General features: G+C 40.1%; 1 protein-coding gene across 9 annotated transcripts in view; it reads right to left on the reverse strand.

Moving 5' to 3' along the window:
• Nek11 (NIMA related kinase 11) overlaps positions 1-18,354 on the reverse strand; it is a 216,641-nt gene that overhangs the window by 136,277 nt on the left and 62,010 nt on the right. For all 9 annotated transcript variants that reach the window (XM_040739898.1, XM_040739901.1, XM_040739897.1 and 6 more), the window contains 2 exons: positions 10,908-10,972; positions 10,105-10,231 (listed from right to left, as the gene is read on the reverse strand). In XM_040739898.1, the coding sequence (XP_040595832.1) occupies positions 10,105-10,231; positions 10,908-10,972 (192 nt within the window). The remainder of the gene's footprint in view (positions 1-10,104; positions 10,232-10,907; positions 10,973-18,354) is intronic.

Genomic DNA, 18,354 nt, shown 5'->3' on the forward strand with positions numbered 1-18,354 from the left:
CTAAACAGAGAATTCTCAATAGAGGAATCTAAAATGGCTGAAAGACACTTACTTCACTTTTGTATGGAGCTATAATACACCATTAGTGATTTCTGAGGCCTTAGGCAAGAGTACACAGGGTATCTGATCAAGGCAAATACAGAGGATGCTGTGAGACCCTCTGGAAAAGGGAAAGGAGAGCCATCAGCATGGATTTTGCTTTTGCACAGCTTAAAAGCATACAAGGACTAGAGGTCTCATCACAAAGTAATCCTTGGTGTTGTGGAGACCTAACTCCACATGAGCCATGCTTGGTGAATTTATTAAGGTTATAAAATGATGCACAATTGCTTTGCTAAACAAATGATAGAATAATTTGATTCACAGTCTGATTAAGTAACCAAAGGGTGTTGATGTGAGTACTTTTTTATGGAAATCCTCTTAACTACACTTCAAGCATGCTGCTTTTTATTTACTTGGATCACTTTGACCTATTCTATGTGCTTATGCTTGAATGCACAGAAACTTCATTAATCAGCCAGAAACCTGTAGAAAGGGAGCTGTAATGCCACAGTGCACACACAAGAAGTAAGTGCTGGCAAAAGAAATATAAGACAATGTAGCTGAACAAACATCTATGGCATTTGTGGTCAATGATGTCTTCATTGTCTAGCCATAGATTTTAAAACCTAACTTCTAGGCTATAACTCCGTATATTTACACTTTTATTTTCTCCAATTTCCAATCACATATTTTAATATGAAACCTATTATATTAATTTCTAAATACCATCATTTTGAAGATAGAAAGCACCAGTATTAGGAAGCAGAAGTAGAGAAATGCGTGCGCACACACACACACACACACACACACACACACACCAAGTACATTTTACTTAGAAGTCTGTATTTGCATTACTTTCTTTTTCCAAAATACATACAACTTTGAAGAGCTAAACAAATCCTGAGGGATCACACTGTACAAAAAGAAAGAGAAAGTGGGAATCAGATACATGTGAGACATATCCCACCATAAATCCCCCAAGTTACCATCTGTCCAGGTTGCCAGAACTACAGAGCAGGTTTCCAAAGCTCAGACTGATAATGAATTGCAAATGAAATGACAAGTGTCTTGTCTCTGTGTAGCTAAATTTACTCCTTCAAAGATCTTCCAGACCCTCAAGAAGAAAACTGCCCCAGCATGCATGACTTTAGTGTGATGGGAAACCTTATCATCTTTCAGATACTATTTCCATTTGGTGTGATCGAGAGGCATTCTGATTTTTTCATTAAGGTGTGTATATGAAGAGCTACAGGCAGTCAATAGCTGCTAAGAGAGGGAGAATCAAAACTCCTCCAAGGACTACCCTCCTGATAGGTCAACCAGTCCCAAGTATGAGCAAACTAAATTTGCTCAGTGGGTTTCACACACACACACACACACACACACACACACACACACACACACACACACCACACACACACTGTAATGACAACAATTATTTTAAAAAAGGTCATGAACTTGGGAGTAGGAACACATGGGAGGAGTTAGGGGTACAGGAAATATGGAAATGATGTAATAAAGTACTAATGTATGAAATTCTCAAAAAGAAACTTAACATTTATAAAGCATACGTAATGATTACAGTTGAATGGATAGAGAAAGAAATATAAATTTAATACAAGAGGAATGGGTTTCCCTTCACTATATAATAACCCAAACAACTCTTAGAATTGAATGTTTGCATGAACTGCTCAAGTATAATGAAACTTACAAAAATAAAACACACAGGTCCTTCACTTGCTTGGTTAGAGTTACCCCCAAGATAGTTTATAATGTTTGTGGTTGTTTTGAAGGGTGTGGTTTCCCTGATTTCATTCTCACCCATTTTATTGTATGTATAAGAGGGCTACAGATATTTTCTGAGTTAATCTTATATCCAGCCACTTCACTGAAGGTGTTCATCAGCTTTAGGAGTTCCCGGGTAGAATTTTTTGGGTTTGCTTATGTGTACTATCATATCATCTGCAAATAGTGAAAGTTTGACATCTTCCCTTCCAACTTGTATGCCCTTGATCTCTTTTTATTGTCTTATTATTCTAGCTAAAATTTTGAGAACTACATTAAATAGGTATGGAAAGAATGGAAACCTTTGTCTTGTTCCTGATTTTAGTGGAATTGCTTTGAGTTTCTCTCCACTTAATGTTGTCTGTCAGCTTGCCATATATTGCTTTTATTATATTTACTGGACGTTCCTTGCATCCCTGATCTCTACAAGACCGTTATCATGAAGGGATGTTGGATTTTTTCAAAGGCTTTTTCAACATCTAATGAGATGATGATTTTTTTCTTTTGATTTGTTTATATGGTGGGCTGCATTGACAGATCTTCATATGTTGGACCATCACCTGCATCTTTGGGATGAAGTTTACTTGATCATGGTGAATGATCTTTTGGATGTGTTATTGAATTCTATTTGCCAATATTTTATTAAGTATATTTGCACCAATGTTCAAGAGGGAATTGGTCTGTAATCCTCTCTTTTTGTTTGTTGAGTCTTTGTGTGGTTTGGATACAAGGGTAATTGTGCCCTTACAAGAACTTCACATCTTTGCAGAAAGAAACTGGAAAAGATATCAGAAGATGGAAAGATCTTTCATGCTCATTGATTGGTAGGATTAAATAGTAAAAATAGCCATCTTACCAAAAGCAATCTACAGATTCAATGCAATCCCCATAAAACTTCCAACACAATTCTTTGCAGACCTTGAAAGAATAACACTCAACTTCATATAGAAAAACAAAAAAACAGGATAAGTTAAACAATCCTGTACCATAAAATATCTGCCAGAGGTATCACCATCCCAAAATATCAAGCTCTACTACAAAGTTACAGTAATAAAAACTGAATGGTATTGGGATTTAAAAAAAGGCAGGTGGGTCAATGAAATCGCATTGAAGACCCAGGCATAAATCCATACACCTATGGACACCTGAGTTTTGACAAAGAAGTCAAAATTTTACAATGGGAAAAGAAAACATCTTCAAAAAATGGTGTTGACATAATTGGATGGCGGCAGGTAGAAGAATGCAAGCAGATTCATATTTATTCCATGCACAAAACTCAAGTTCAAGTGGATCAAAGACCTCAACAAGAATCCAGATACATTCAATTTGATAGAAAAGAAAGTGGGAAAAAGCCCTCAATGCATTGGCACAGGAGACAACTTCCTGAATTGATCACCAGTAGCACAGACACTAAGATTGATATTTAATAAATAGGACCTCATGAAACTGAAAATCTGTAAGGCAAAGGACATAGTAACAAGATAAAATGGCAGCCCACAGAATGGGAAAAGATCTTCAGGAACCTCACATCTGACAGAGGGCTGTTATCCAAAATATAATAAAGAACTCAAGAAACTAGAACATAAAAAACCAAATGGGGTACAGACCTAAACCGAGATTTCTCAACATAAGAATCTCAAATGTCAGAAAAACACTTAAAGAAATGTTCAGTACCATTAGCCATCAGGGAAACACAAATTTAAATGACTCTGAGATTCTATCTTAACACCTGTCAGAATGACTAAGATCAATAACACAAATGATAGCTTATGCTGGAGAAGATGTGGAGCAAGGGGAACACTCCTCCATTACTGGTGGGAGTGCAAACTTGTGCAGACACTTTGGGGGTCATCCTTGTGTATTTCTGGGAATTTCCCTAGTGCAAGTTTCAAGTTTCACTAATCCCATAATGGTTCCCTCTATCAAGATAATTCTTACCTTGCTGTTCTCTCTCTCTCTCTCTCTCTCTCTCTCTCTCTCTCTCTCTCTCTCTCTCTCTCTCTCTCTCTCTCTCTCTCTTTCTCTCTCTGTCTCTCTCTGTCCTCCCCCCAACTCTACCATCCTGTTCCCTCGAGTTCTAGTGTTTGAAGATGATCTGGCCCTTCTGGACCCCCCAGGATACCACAATGTTCTCTACAGGAATTTGATCAATGGAAGATCAAGGCCAATAGCCATGGGAGAGAGAAACAAGAAAGAGGAACAGCATGAGAAAAAATGGCTGGAAGGCAAAGAATATATTTTCATCTTCAAATATTCTTGAGGCCAGCTGTAAGCATTCTATACCAACTACAGTCTAGGAAAGGACCATGGGCAGTGCTCTCACTGCCTGCTGTGGAGAAGAGATTAATAATAATGAGGCATCCTTCCATTCCCAACCAATATCCATTCCACTATCCCATTAAGGATGGATTTGGCAACAGCCTCCACTGCTTGTGTTTCCAGCTGCCTCATCATTTTATGAAGTCTCTTGGAGCTCTTTTAAGATGTAATGAACATCAGAAATAGTAGGATGTATCAGGTTAAAGATAATCTACCTCTCTTCAGTCTGTTCCAACCTTCCCCCTCCAGTATCTTTCCTATAGCCCAGACTGGCATACTTACAAGATAGAGCCTTTGGGAGGGTGACTGTTTTTTCTACATAGTCCTTTTCCCTTCATTTATGAGTGAGTGTGTCCTTCCCTGTTGTTACTGGAGTTAGCATGTCACACATGGGTGAGTGCATTGGAGTTGGCATGTAACTTGCTTTAGCCAATATAGCACAGAAACTCTAAAGACTGAGTAAAAGCTTTTACACAATGTGAGCTCAGTACAGCCCTTGATCATTCATTCCCTAGCATTCCATTACACCCTTTTCTCTGGCCAAGCCTGGATCCTGAAACTGGAGAGAGTCTTGCAACAGAGACTACTTTAACCTGGAGCCCCCTCCAAGAGAAAGCAGACTGAAGGGGAACCATTTGTTTTCTGGTGAAGAAAATAGAAGCAGACACATAAGCTAAATTGGCAACAGCTCCCGTGACAACAGCTGACATCCCTTAGCCTTCTGAGATGTTGCTGAAGAAAGCTCTGGTACAAAAGGTTTATTTCATTTGCTCTTAACCCAAGCAGTTCCTGTACAGGTTGGAAAGTAGACTCTTGGGTAAGGGGTGCCTTTTAAAGGAATTGGCACTGGCATGATTACTGTTCTCCAATGAGGACATGGCCTTGAGCCGGGCGAAACAGGTCCCTCTATGTTTTAGTCCACCTATAGTTCAGCTTGCCTTCTGAGATCATGAAAGCCTGGGTCCATAATTAAGCATGAACTGGACTCCACCAGCGTGATTCCCACCACCCATTTAAAACACCCAACAAACACAGGACCCCATATCAGAGAGCAGCATAGCTGACTCTCAAAAGGGAAATAAGACTGACATTAAGATATTGCTTCATTCGGGGCCAGGCTGGACCGACAGCCTCCAAAACAATACAGAGAAATCCTGTCTCATAAAAACAAAACAAAAAAAGATATTGCTTCATTTCTGCTTAATTACAGAACTACCACCCCCCCAAATACTGTCATTTTCCCTCTGAAAACTGGTACTAACTATTCATAGTTCAATCAATTTGAATAACTGATGGGGGATGTCCTTCTATATGGTGTGAATATGTTTCTCTTATTGGTTGATGAATAAATGCTGATTGGTCAGTAGCCCAGCATGAAGTATAGGTGGGGTGATCAGACAAGGAGAATTCTGGGAAGAGGAAAGGCACAGAAGGAGTTGGGAGCAAGATGCCATGCAGCTGTTGAGGAAAAAAGAGGCCTAGGCATCACTGGTAAGTCAAGACCAAGTGGAAATGCATAGATTAATAGAAATGAGTTAATAATTAATAAGGAGTGATGGGGGAAGTCCTTCTGTGTATGTTCGTCTTATTGGTTGACGAATAGGGAAGCAAGATAGGTGGGACTAGGAGAGGTTAAGGATTCTGAAAAATGGAGGCACAGTGAATTACCATGTAGGATGCTAGAGAGTAAGTGGTCCAGACCCTTTCTCCAGTAAGAGACGGCCATGTGGAAATACTAAGATCAGCAGTTATGGGTTAATAATTAAGTCAGAGCTAACAAAGAAGAAACCATAGAAAATGGCCAACAGCTTCATAATTAATATAGTGTCCTGCGTGTTCATTTGGGACTGATGCAATTCTGGAACCAGGCTCATGGGAAGAATCTTGTACCCAACATTAGTTGCATGAATTTCCACATAGAACGACAAAAGCTTAAAAGGGATTTTTAGAAACAAAAGAACAGAGACAAGCACCAATTCTTGATAGCAGCATTTTCTCCGGTGGGCTCTGTTTTGCTAGAGACAAGAAGAGACATGTGCAGCCATTGCTGGCAGTAAACTTCCACCTGCCATGTTTGAAAATCAGTGGCTAAAACAGCTGCTACTTTAATTTTAACAATGCTGTTTAGCAGATAAAAGACACTCGGCCAGAAAAACATAAAGATTTACAGAAGAAAAACCTCTGTATTTTGGAAGACTAGTCCAGCACTACAGATATTAAATCATGCCAATCTGAGGGAGTTATCTTATTAGCAGTAGCCCATGTGTTTAGTAACTGTTTTACATAAGGGCTGTGGACCCCAAAAGTCATTATCGCTTGCTTTATAGCTTTCATTTCTTTTATGGGAATAGGTTCCCATTTATGTGTAGTGGAACCAGTTTGGTTCCTCCGTGATGCTGGCTTTTCTACCATGGTTACTGGGAAGGCTACCTTAGGATGTCTAGTAGCCATATTTCATTTATTTCCTGGTAGCCTAGTATCTGTTGACTCAACATCTGATGTTTCAGATGATGTATCTTCTAAAGATTGAAATTTTGCAACCATGTCATCCTTTAGGTCTTGGATTTCCTGCATTAAAAATTGTTCCAAGTCCTTGGACTGTTCATTCAGGTCTTGGATTTCCTGCATTAAAATTGTTTTAAGTCTTTGGACTGTTCAGTTAAACGTGATTCCAAGCTTGGTCTCGAACTCACAGAGATCCACCTGCCTCTGCCTCCAGAGTGCTGGGATTAAAGGTGTGCGCTACCACTGCCCAGCCTCAACTTATATATTTTAAAAATGCTTTTACTTCTAAATTTAAATATAAGGACAGGTTACTTGGAAAAAGTGTTTTTGCTTGTGTTTACACAAGCTATGGATCCCTTCCAGACTAATATGGTTTGATGAAGCAAGAGCCCCATAAACAGTGTCCCAAGTGATCCAACATCTAAAACAGCTGAGATGATGCAGCCTTGCCATGACCCCATGGTATATGTTTGTTTTATTGGTTGAGAAATAAAGCACTGTTGGCCAATAGGGAAGCAATATAGGTGGGACTAGGAGTTGAGGAGGATTCTGGGAAATGTAGTAAAGAGTTTAGAGTCACCAGGTGATCCTGAGAAGAGAGGATGCATGAAGCTAGCATCCTCATAAGACCTTACAGAAGTGTGTGTGTGTGTGTGTGTGTGTGTGTGTGTGTGTGTGTGTGTGTGTGTGTGTGTGTTATGGGTTAATACTTAAGACAGAACTAGCCAATGAGAAGCCCTGGATATTGGCCAACAGCATTGTAACTAATAGAGTCTCTGTGTGTTCTGGGGGATTGACGCAGCTCTGGGACCAGGCTGGCAGGAAGAATACTCATTACAATTGAGCTAGTCAATAAGAAATCCGATCCATCAATCAAACAGTTTATGATTAATATAAGCCTCTGTGTGTCTATTTGGGACTGAACATCTATGGGACCAGGTGGGTCAGAAACTTCTGTCTGCAAGGAACCAGTCAAGGAACACAAGTCATATTTATATTTCTCCTGTGGGGGGAAAACGTTTTTTCTTGGTTTTTTTCTTTTTGCAAACACTTATACATATTAGATGTGTCCAAAGCACTGTCCTTGGTGACCCTTATTATTGTAACTTTCCAGATAACTGCTTTTCAACTTTTGGAACCAAGGTATCATTTGAGACCAACTTCCTGTACTTGAATGCTATAAATAAACAAACCCAGGCAGGTCTAACAGATTGCAGTAGGAAGGGAAGGTTACATATGGGCAAGTGTTAACAGATGAAAATGTAATTGGTATTAGACTAATTCTTTTGAAGTGCTGTAAATATAGTATGTCCCACTATTAGTGCTAAAGCAAAGCATCTATAAATTATTCATATGTACTCCCAGTCCCAAGAAAATATTCCACAGTACACAGATGCTACCCGTTCATAGGCTGAGATGGGTTCTCAGCTCATGCAATCTAATTTTCCTGAGTGTCTCCCTAAGATCACTTGTCACACTTCTCTATCTGCAACTGTAATTAATAGTTATCCGATATTTGTTCCACTTTAGGTTTGGCAGCTACTAGAGAAGCATGTTTTGATTTAGATGCAAGCAAAGTAATTACTAAATTCATAATAAAGTGGTTATTTGGGGTCAAGATGATGATACATTCTCAGCTCACACTTGCTGAGTAGTTTATAATCATGGCAGGGGAGCTGATCTAAAGCTGGAATTGATTTTGTATGTGTCAGGTATTTTTGTAGCCACAAGACACCACAGGGATACTGATTGATAGTCTTATAATTTCCTGTGAAATACAAGGACAATTTGTAAGCAAGTGGAATGGGTACAGATGAAGTGTAGAAGTTGTTTTGTTTCACCTGGGGTTCTATCCTTCCAATCTGGCAGATAGGTGTGGATGCCCTGTCTAAAGGGACAAGTATACTGTCACACATCGTCCCTGAAATTTAAACAATGGCTTTCTAAAGTTACCTGCTCTTAATCAGATGGCATGCTGCAATAACTTAAGATAACATAATCATAAGTCATGGATCTGTTTTTATTCATTTATTTATTTTACATCCTAGCTACAACTTCCCCCATTCTCCCCTCCCATTTCTTCTCCCCTACTTTCCCCCTTCCACCCTATTTGAATCTATTTTAAAATCCATAATGTTTTTTAAATTAAGTGTGAAGAAAGATGTGGGTAGCTAACTAACAGTCATTGAAAAGCCCAGGATTATTACCTTTGAGCTGGAAAAGGAATCACAAAATGAGCAGGGTTTTTCACAAGGAGTTAGGACCAAGTGATTCTGCTTTTATACCCAGGTTACTGCATAGTGCTGAGGAAGAAGTATGAAATCAATCAAATGATATAAAGGAAAATGTTCCTGGTGGCATTTCTTGGTAGGTTTTGTTTTCTGCTTTTTGTTCCAGTTTTCTTTTTACTCTGGTATGGGGTGCACATGGATAAGGATTAGGGAAAGTGATGGGTGAGCTGAAACGGACATCTAGGACAAAGGACTCTAGCAAGAACAACAAGCTTCAGTGGGGAACCTCAAAACAAACAATCATGAGAGTGAAATGAAGGGATGGGATTTATGTGGGAGGTTGGAGCCAGAGCAAATCTTGACAGCTCCTCTCCCATGGGAGGCACCAATGTAAACAGAGATATAACTCCTACATGGACCCTAAGCCAGCTGCTCTGTAGGGTTCACTTTTCCCTAACCACACAAAAGGTCATTTTCTACCACATCATCTTTAGAAAACAGAAGTGGGCACCTCTTTCACATTGCTCATCTTTGAAAGCTTAGAACTATTTAAGGTTGATTTGCATACAATAATTAACAAGCTCTCTGCTAGGTTGTCCTTCAACCCTTAGATGTTGAAAATTACATAAGCTCCCTTCAAAGTACAGCAACACTCCCTGGACAGGGCCCATTGCTAACAGCGGGACAGACTGAGGCATTTTCCCACCATGCTCTGTCTGTCCCAAGAGCGTCACGGAAGTGAAACATCACAGATGTCTCTATCACTGAAAATCAGGAAACGGTAAATAGAGGTTACCCATAAATCCAGTATCTCTAGTAAAATTCTTTTAAAAATGCAGATAAGCAGCATATTCCCTACAGAGCTGAGAGTTAATCTTAAAATAAAATAAAGCATGGTTTTTAGGATGAAAAAATGCTTTAAATAGGCTAGCCAAAGCACATCAAAATTAGATGTCTCTACCACATTAAGAACTTTCCCCTGTGGTTCAGGAATGATAGAATCCAAACCAGTCAACTCATCTATGAATAGAGAGAATCTTTGAAATGAATTTCAAAGAGTATAACAAGCTCTAAGCCCTCTTCTCCCTCTGACCACAGAACAGCTCAGTGCCGAAAGAGACAAAGTGAGTGGCTGAAGTAAGCAGATGAACTTCAAAACAAAGTGTAGAGCCCCCGCAGACAGCAGAGAAGAGGTCCCTGAGGCCAGCCACCACCTACTCACCAGATGTCAGACTTGGCATCATAGCCTTGGTGCTTCAGGGCCTCAGGACTCATATAATGGGGGGTCCCAGTTAAAGTTGTAGCCAGTTCACACGATCCCATTAGCAGCCGAGAAACTCCAAAATCTCCTGGAAATTGTGGTTAATTTGTGTAGATGTTTTAAACAAACAAAAACCACCATTAGAAATTAACAACTAAAATTGATTTAACTTCATCATTTGTTATGCTGTGCTTCATGATATCTTAAAGAAAAGGAAAAGTGACATTTTAAATTCCATAATGGTGATCAATAGCTTTAAACATATGTGTTTTATAGGAGAAAGAAGACTGAACAAGAAAGGAGAATTATATAACCTCAGATTCCTTACTTCTAGAATTATAGAAAACCAGAATAACTGGCTATTAAGCCACTTGAGATATGATAATAACTAACAGAAGGATTCTAAAAGAGTTTGATCTTTATTTTGATCTTTGTTTTCAAAGGTGAAATTCTAAAGGTTTAAGTTATTCAAGAATATACATATAAAAATTTGAATCCACTGATTTCTCTAATTACACATACCTGTATTCTTTTCTTCCCTAAGAACACCTATATGATACTTAGACAATTTATATCAGATAATCAGAAAAAAAATAAAAGGGATTTGTTGGTCTCATCCAGATAAGAGTAAATATCTGTGAAGGTTGAAGAAGCCAGGGCTGGATTACTTCAATGCTAGCTTGAACTATGCATTTGAGCTCACTGTAGCTATATCTAGGATAAACTTGCTTGCAGGTTTAGAGCAGGCATTTGAAACATCTTACCAATTTTAAGTTGGTTATTTTTCAGAAATATATTCTTTGATTTCAAGTCTCGATGGAGTATCCTCCTACAAAAGAAGACAAAAGATAAAACTTCAAGTAAAATAGAAAACTAAACCCAATCAGAAAGCAAGGGTGTGGTTGTATATAAGGAGTAACCATGCACTTCCACAGATCCAGCTTTCATTGCTTAAAGCTGAAAAACCAGGAAAGTTCTCCTTTCTCCAAGGCAAAAGACTTAATAAATGGGATGTTTTAGAGGGGAAGGAACATGCACTTTTGCTTTTTAAAAGTGTTTCAAAAGGTCGGATTGTGTTGAGGGTTTTGTTTGGTTGGTTTTGCTTCATGGTTGTTGGCATAAGGTTGAGGTAAGGATTTGGGAACCCAAAACTGTTTCAGTTTGATGCATTCATGACATCATACACTCTTCCCAATCCCTATACAACACCAAGAATGAGCCCTGTGTAAACCATGGACTTTGAGAGTTGTGGTGGTTTGAATAAAAATGGTTCCCATAGGCTCATATACTTGAATGCTTAGTCACCAGGGAGTGGAAGGAACTCTTTGATAAGATTAGAAGAATTAGGAGGTGTGGCCTTGTTGAAGAAATGTATTGCTGGGGGTGTGCTTTGAGGTTTCAAAAGCACATGCCAGGTCCAGTACCACCCTCTTCTCTCTGCTTGTGGGTCAGGATGCAGCTGTCAAGTTACTTCTCTAGCATCATGCCTTTGTGCCCCATGCTCTCTGCCATGATGATAATGGACTAAGCCTCTAAACTGTAAGCCAGCCCCTAGTTAAATGCCTTCTTTTATGAGTTGCCTTAGTCATGATGTCTCTTTACAGCAATAGAACAATGATTAAGTCAAGTGGCAGTGACACATGAAAGTAAGTACCACTCAAGTAGGGAATGCAGATAAATGCTAATGGATAGAACGGGTGCAATGCATACTCTAGGTCACAAAGCCTATGAGAAACCCTAAAGGGCTCCACTCAGAAATAAAAGCAAAGTAGAAGTTGAACCCTACACAACATAGTCAGATCTCATCTCAACAAATAAAATAGAAAGATAGATGAAGAAAGGCATTTAAGAAGGGGTCAAAAAGAAGAGGGGAGAAGATGAAAATGGAGTGGATGGGAGGGGAGATACTAGGAACAGGAAGAGGAAGGGTAAGGATAAGAGAAAACTGGGGAGGTGTGATTCCTTTAAGCTGTCAACTTGATAAAAATCTAGGATCACCAAGGAAGGGAGTATCAAAGGAGAACCATCTAGATCAGGTCAACCTGTGGGCATGCCTGTGAGCAATTTTCCTAACTGGATTAAATGGGGCAGAAGACCCAGCCAGACTTTGGGTGGTACCATTTCAAAGGCTGGGCCATGGAATGAATAACAAGGATAGAGTGATCAGAGCATGACATGAATGAATTCTTTGTTCTCTCTTCCTGATTATGGGTGTGATTAAGCAGTTCTCTTAAGCTCTGCTACTCTGATATCCCTGTGATGATGGACTGTGACCTGGAACTGTAAGATGAAGTAAACCCTTTCTCCTACTAAGTTGCTTTTGTTGGGGGTGTTTGTCATAGCAACAAAAACTAAACCAAGGGAGACCAGGAAAGGGAAAGAGGTGGAGAGGGTTACATTAGAAGTTGACCCCTTCAGGAGAGTTAAATCTATCTTTAAACTACTTCATTCCTTGACTAGAGTAAGGTGATCTGCCAATGACGTAACTACCAGGTGTAGAGAAGATAATGCCACCCAGTATCTCTTAATCACTCACCTAGATTCTTTAGTCACTCAAAACTACCAGAAATACCAGCAACAACAGCAAAAAGTTCCAAAAGGAATCCATAAATGGTTAACCTATTGAAATTACTGGATTGATATACAAAAAACACTGGAAAATCAAGATTGGCACTGCACTGGAAGACCATATAGTAATATTCTTTTCCTTCTGAAGCATTTTCAAACACTGAATGATACAAGGGAGGCTGCTTAACAACTATTTCCTCCTCCAGAGAGGGAGGAGGTCCCAGACTCAGGAAGCTGATAAACTTATAAGACAGACAGAAGCCTCCTTTCCCCAGGGTTGCAGTGTGCAAATGCTGGAAAGAGACTCCTTTCCGTGGAGCTGTCTGCAAGTTGTGAGGTAAGATCCAGGGATATAGCCTTTGTAAGTCAACATCCACGTTGGGATGGGTTTTAGGATGATGCAGCTGTCTTTCAGTTACCCATGATCTTGCTCATAACCTCAATAAATTCATTGGTTCACTAAGTATTGGTACTCTAACTGGAGTAGACATTTGTTCATGTATCCCCAAGAAAAGTCACACAACAGAAGCTTGTAGAAAATATTTCTCCGTTCTTATACAAGATAAAATAGTGTGTAGTATGTGTGTGTGTGAGAGAGAGACAGAGACAGAGAGAGAGAGAGAGAAAGAGCACAATTTTATACTTGTTGAAATTTGGTTATTGGTAAAACAAGTATAATGTATGGAAGGATTTCAACCAACCTAAAAACTACAAGAGAACAAGCCCAACTACATCAGCCAGACAATGGAGACAGAAAGAACCTGAACCTCAGAGGACATTGCTGAGGTCACCTCAGTTAACCAACTCCTGAACTGTCCTCCTGGACAGAAAAATAATGAATCCTTTTTATTGATTGAGACACTTCTGTTACTTGCAATTAAAGGAATCTTCAGTTGAGTCTCTTCATGCCGGCCCTATTGATTCTAGATCCAAGGAGACAGAGCCTTGTCTCTTGGAGCTGAAAGCATGCAAGGAGCCAGAGAGTCTAAGACTTTGTGATAATGAGCTAGGAGACATGCCAGAGGACTGGCTAGCATGGTGTTAGGAGAAATAAGACATAGATAAGAAAGTTATCTGATGACAACTGGGCAGGTAAAAGATGAGTTACAAATAGTAATATATTACTAGCCCTCTCACATACAAAGACATGAAAATATGTAAATTAGAACTATGCATTTCTAAGGCACAGGATATGCTAGAACACAGATTTTAAAATACATTGGACTGTCTCCGTGATGGAGTAAGAAGTATTATGTAACAGGCCAGCTGTCAAGCTAATAGAGAACTGTAAAATTGTGATTCACTGACTTTGTAGTTACAATAAGCAAAATGTATCCTGCAACAAAAAGTCTTACTATATACTGGGTCAACAGCAATCCCTTTAAAATATATTTTTTTTAAATCCAGGAAATAACAAGGTAACAAACAGTCCAGGATAGTTTAAATTTTTCTCTAGGATTCCCAAAGTATCTCTAACAGTTCCCCATCCACTACCCCGCCCCTTATCTACTGAAGTGAAACTCTCCTCTCCTTACTGGTCCATGGTACCCATTCAGGAACTACTTGTTTGTGGTCAGCATTGTGTTAGGATTCCCATCTCTATCTCCCCATCAGACTATTCCTCCCCAGCCTCCGGGTCTTTTCCTGGGGTGAAGAGCAGCTTACAGAGGCAGAGTGATAGCATAAGGCAGGCTTGTGGAGAAGCTTTCATCTTCCTAGACCCTGTGGTAAATAGTGTCTGAAAACTTAGCTCCCTCCCCTGCAGATCTATCTTTCCTCTGGCAAGGTCTCACAGTGGACTTCAAACTTCTTCCCAGAGGCCCCACCCAACTAATGACCCCTTGATGATGCTCAGCCTGGGAAGCTCCTGTTCTTTTCTCTTCCATGTGAGCCCATCCTGAGCTCCAAAGTACCTGTTTGTCTTTCCTCAGCTGTGCCTTGATGATGAGCCTCTGTGCTGGAGCCAGGAGATAGAGGATAGATCCACACCTCATCAGGAAGGAGGTCTGTGCAGCACTCTTAAAGACAGCTACTTGAACTGTGAATATTCTTAGGCTCCAACAGTCTCATTTTTGTACCTGCCATATGCTACAGACTAAATTAAAACACAGTATAGGAATGTTCCAAAGAAGGGAGCCAATTTTCCCTTTCTTCTGTTCCCTTCCTCCCCTTATTCCCCTAGCACTGTCTTTGTCTTTTCTAGAATACTATATTTGTCAAGGTTCTCCACAGAAATGAAACCAAACACATGACCTAGGACTGCGAACTTAAGGACTTGTGCCTTAGAAGGCCTGTCACCTGCATCAGCAGGCTAGAGGCCCAGGAAAGCCAGGGTGTCAGGCTCCATCTGAAGGCCTGAGCTCCAGGGGAGCGAGCATATAAATCCCTGTCCAAGGTCAGAAGCAGGGAAGGAGCCACTTTCCTCCTTCCTTCCCTTGGTTGGTGGGTAGCACATTGCCCAGGCACAATGGAGATGAAACCTACTTGACTAATTCAAGGGCAAATCTCACACCGACAGAGTCTCACAGACCACCCAGAAGCAGCATTTTAAATGGGGAATCCCATTGCTCATTCCAATGGGCATAAAATTAGCCAACATTTGTACTGAACTATTGTGCAAGGCATTGGCTACAAAGGCACCATACCTAAACTCTCACATGTATGTATCACATTGTTTCCAGTGTGATCCTCCAGATTAACATGTAAGCAAACTATATACTTTTCAAAATACATTAATGGATACTACAGAACACCTATGAAGCTGAAATAATTTCCATAGACCTATTTTTAATTGGTGTCAGTTGGAAAGTAGTAAGTTCAAAGCAGAGAAAACTATTGTGTACATATGTGATGTGTTCTTGTTCCTAAATATCCAAATGTTTTCTGCCTTGTAATGAGTGCTTCTTTGAGGCCCTCCACCTCTCTGCAACTGGGACTGACCATGTGACTTGACATGGCCATTGAACATGAGAAGATAGTCACTGTGTCTGAGGAGGGATGAAGGCTGCCCTAACTCATCCTTGCCTTCCCTCAGCCAGGAGCAAAGCAAGATCTAGTTAGGAGCCATTCCTTTGGCCTGGGTGCTATGATGAGCAGACACATGGAGAGGACTTGCAGTATCTCCCACATCCCTCAGCTACCAACATGTAACATGAGCAGCCCGCCTCCTTCAGTAGAAATAAGCCTCAGCACCACTGTCCAAAAGCAGCTTTTACTAGACTTCAAATATTCTTGGCTTCTAAAATCACAATTTTAGTTGTTTATATTTTATGCTTTACAAAAATCTGTTGGTATTTTACCCATTTTCAAAATAGACAATTAAGTTTATTTTCTAAAATAAATGTGCCCTCAGCCTGTAATTAATAAAATATTGAAAACTAACCAGGGAAAAAGAGTGTGCTATATATTTATGAACTGGAAAAATTACACAGCATTTCATCATTTAAAAGCCAAACTGAAGACAGGTGCAATGGCACATGTCTATAATCCCAGCACTTAGGAAATGGAGGTTTGAGGCTAGCCTGGGCTACCTAGGGAAACCCAGTTTCTGCCAAAAAAAAGACTATTCTAAGGGCTAAGAATGTATCTCAGTAGTAAAGTACTCGTCTAGCAAGGCCCTGTGTTCAGTTCACTAGAACAGCCAAACACACACACACACACACACACACACACACACACACACACACACACAAACAAAGCCCTCTGGAGACTGGATTCAGATGGAGCTATTTGTCTTTCCCATTCAAATCAAGATTTCTAAAACTATAAAATAATTCAAGAGAGAATCCATAAAAAACGTTTAAAAATAAGAGCTACACAGAGTCAACAGTTTGTGAGCAATTTCCTGGAGAAGAAAAAATGCACAAAGAGCACTCCAAAACCTAAAAGCAGGCATGGAAGAACCCTGCCTCTATGTCCCTCCACCCCAGCAACTTAGCCATGCACTGGATGTTTTTCTCTTCCTTCTCTTCTCTCCCCACACAGTGGTTTCTACTTCCTGATCTCACCTCCTGTCAGAGTTACTTTCCTGTTACTGTGATAAGAAACCATGACCAAGGCAGCATATAAGAAACACATTTAATTGGGAATAAGAGCTCCAGAGGATTAGAGTCCATGACCATCATCATGGGGAACATGGAAGCAAGCAGGGGAGCATGGTGTTGGGCCAGTAGCTGCGAGCTCACATCTTTAAACACAATCACAAGCAGAGAGAGTTAACTGGGAATTGTGAAACCTCAGAGCCCACTCCAATGACACAGCTCCTCCTAAAGAGTTACACCAACTAGGGACCATGCATTCAAACATATGAGCCTATGAGGGCCATTCTCATTCAAACCTCTGTACCTTCTAAGCAAGCTATACCCTAATCTTTGTTTCAGGACTTTAATACTATAGGAATCAAAACAAATACAAGCCCTGGTGATTCCCCCAAGACTCACCTCAAACTCCCCTCTCTCACCTCTCCTTTCTCCGTATTTTACCTGCCATACTCAAAATTAATCTCAGAACCATTGTGTCCAACATGTTTTCCCTCTCTCTTTTCCAGACCCCAAACCTCAAGTTCATCTTGATAATCACCTCCAACGTCCCTGGGGATCCTCAAGAATGGAAGACAAGTACTCCACCGCTCTATCCCAAGCCTCTATCTTTGCCTTCCTGTCAGTTACCATACCTACTTCAAGTTCAGTCATTGTTGTTTACCAAGCTCATTATGATCCTCCCCAAGTGTATGCTGATGTCCCCTTGCCTCAAGTTTCATAACTTCACACATGAACAGTATAAAAAGTTTATGATTAATAAGTCACTCTGCCTCTGTCTTTCTCTGTGTCCCTCCCTCCTTCCCTCTCTCTCCCTCTCTCTCTCCCCCCCCCCCTCTCTCTATCTCCCCTCTGTGTGTGTGTGTGTGTGTATCTCACACTCTACCTCTCTCTTCCATAAGATCATCTAATCTTACTGAAGTAAGCTCTAGTCACATGGCTTCACTATGTCTCTTACTGCATTCAGCGTCCATGCTACAAAGCAAGGCCTCTTTTGGTCCCAACTTCTCTCTGCCAATATTTCCATTGAAAACATTACCTCAAGAGCCTTCACAACAGAACCACTCAACATTCACTAGAAATGGATTGTGCCTCCCCTCACTCTGTTCCTTAAGCCTGGAAAGTCCTTGGACTACCTTTCACCACACTCAAAAGCTACTCTGAGTCAAATCAAACATCACTTCTTTCAAGAAGCCTTCTTGATTGTCTCAAGTGGAATGACACCTCTTCTGATCTCCTATAGAGTGTAGATCTACTTTTCTTGACACTCTCATCATTCTCTGTAACTTACCCTGGAGTGCATAAATCTTGATGTGCACCCATCTACATCCATCTTCTTTCGTCCTACATTGTATATTAGAGATCCATTCAGATCACACATTATTACATATGTGTTTATTTAAACATTCCATTGCAGACAAAAATTTAAGAGTACATTAGTCATTATAAAAAAAGGTTTCTGTAGCCATTTTTGTATACCTATTACTGATCAGACCTCATTTCTCTTCTTTTGATTTTTTATCATTCCATATAATTTGTACAAAAGAATGTATTTCATTATGACATTTCCACATCTGCGTCTAGTGTACTTTGAACATTCTTATCC

Source organism: Mesocricetus auratus, unplaced genomic scaffold (genome assembly GCF_017639785.1).
Source record: "Mesocricetus auratus isolate SY011 unplaced genomic scaffold, BCM_Maur_2.0 Super-Scaffold_100691, whole genome shotgun sequence".
Taxonomy (NCBI): domain Eukaryota; kingdom Metazoa; phylum Chordata; class Mammalia; order Rodentia; family Cricetidae; genus Mesocricetus; species Mesocricetus auratus.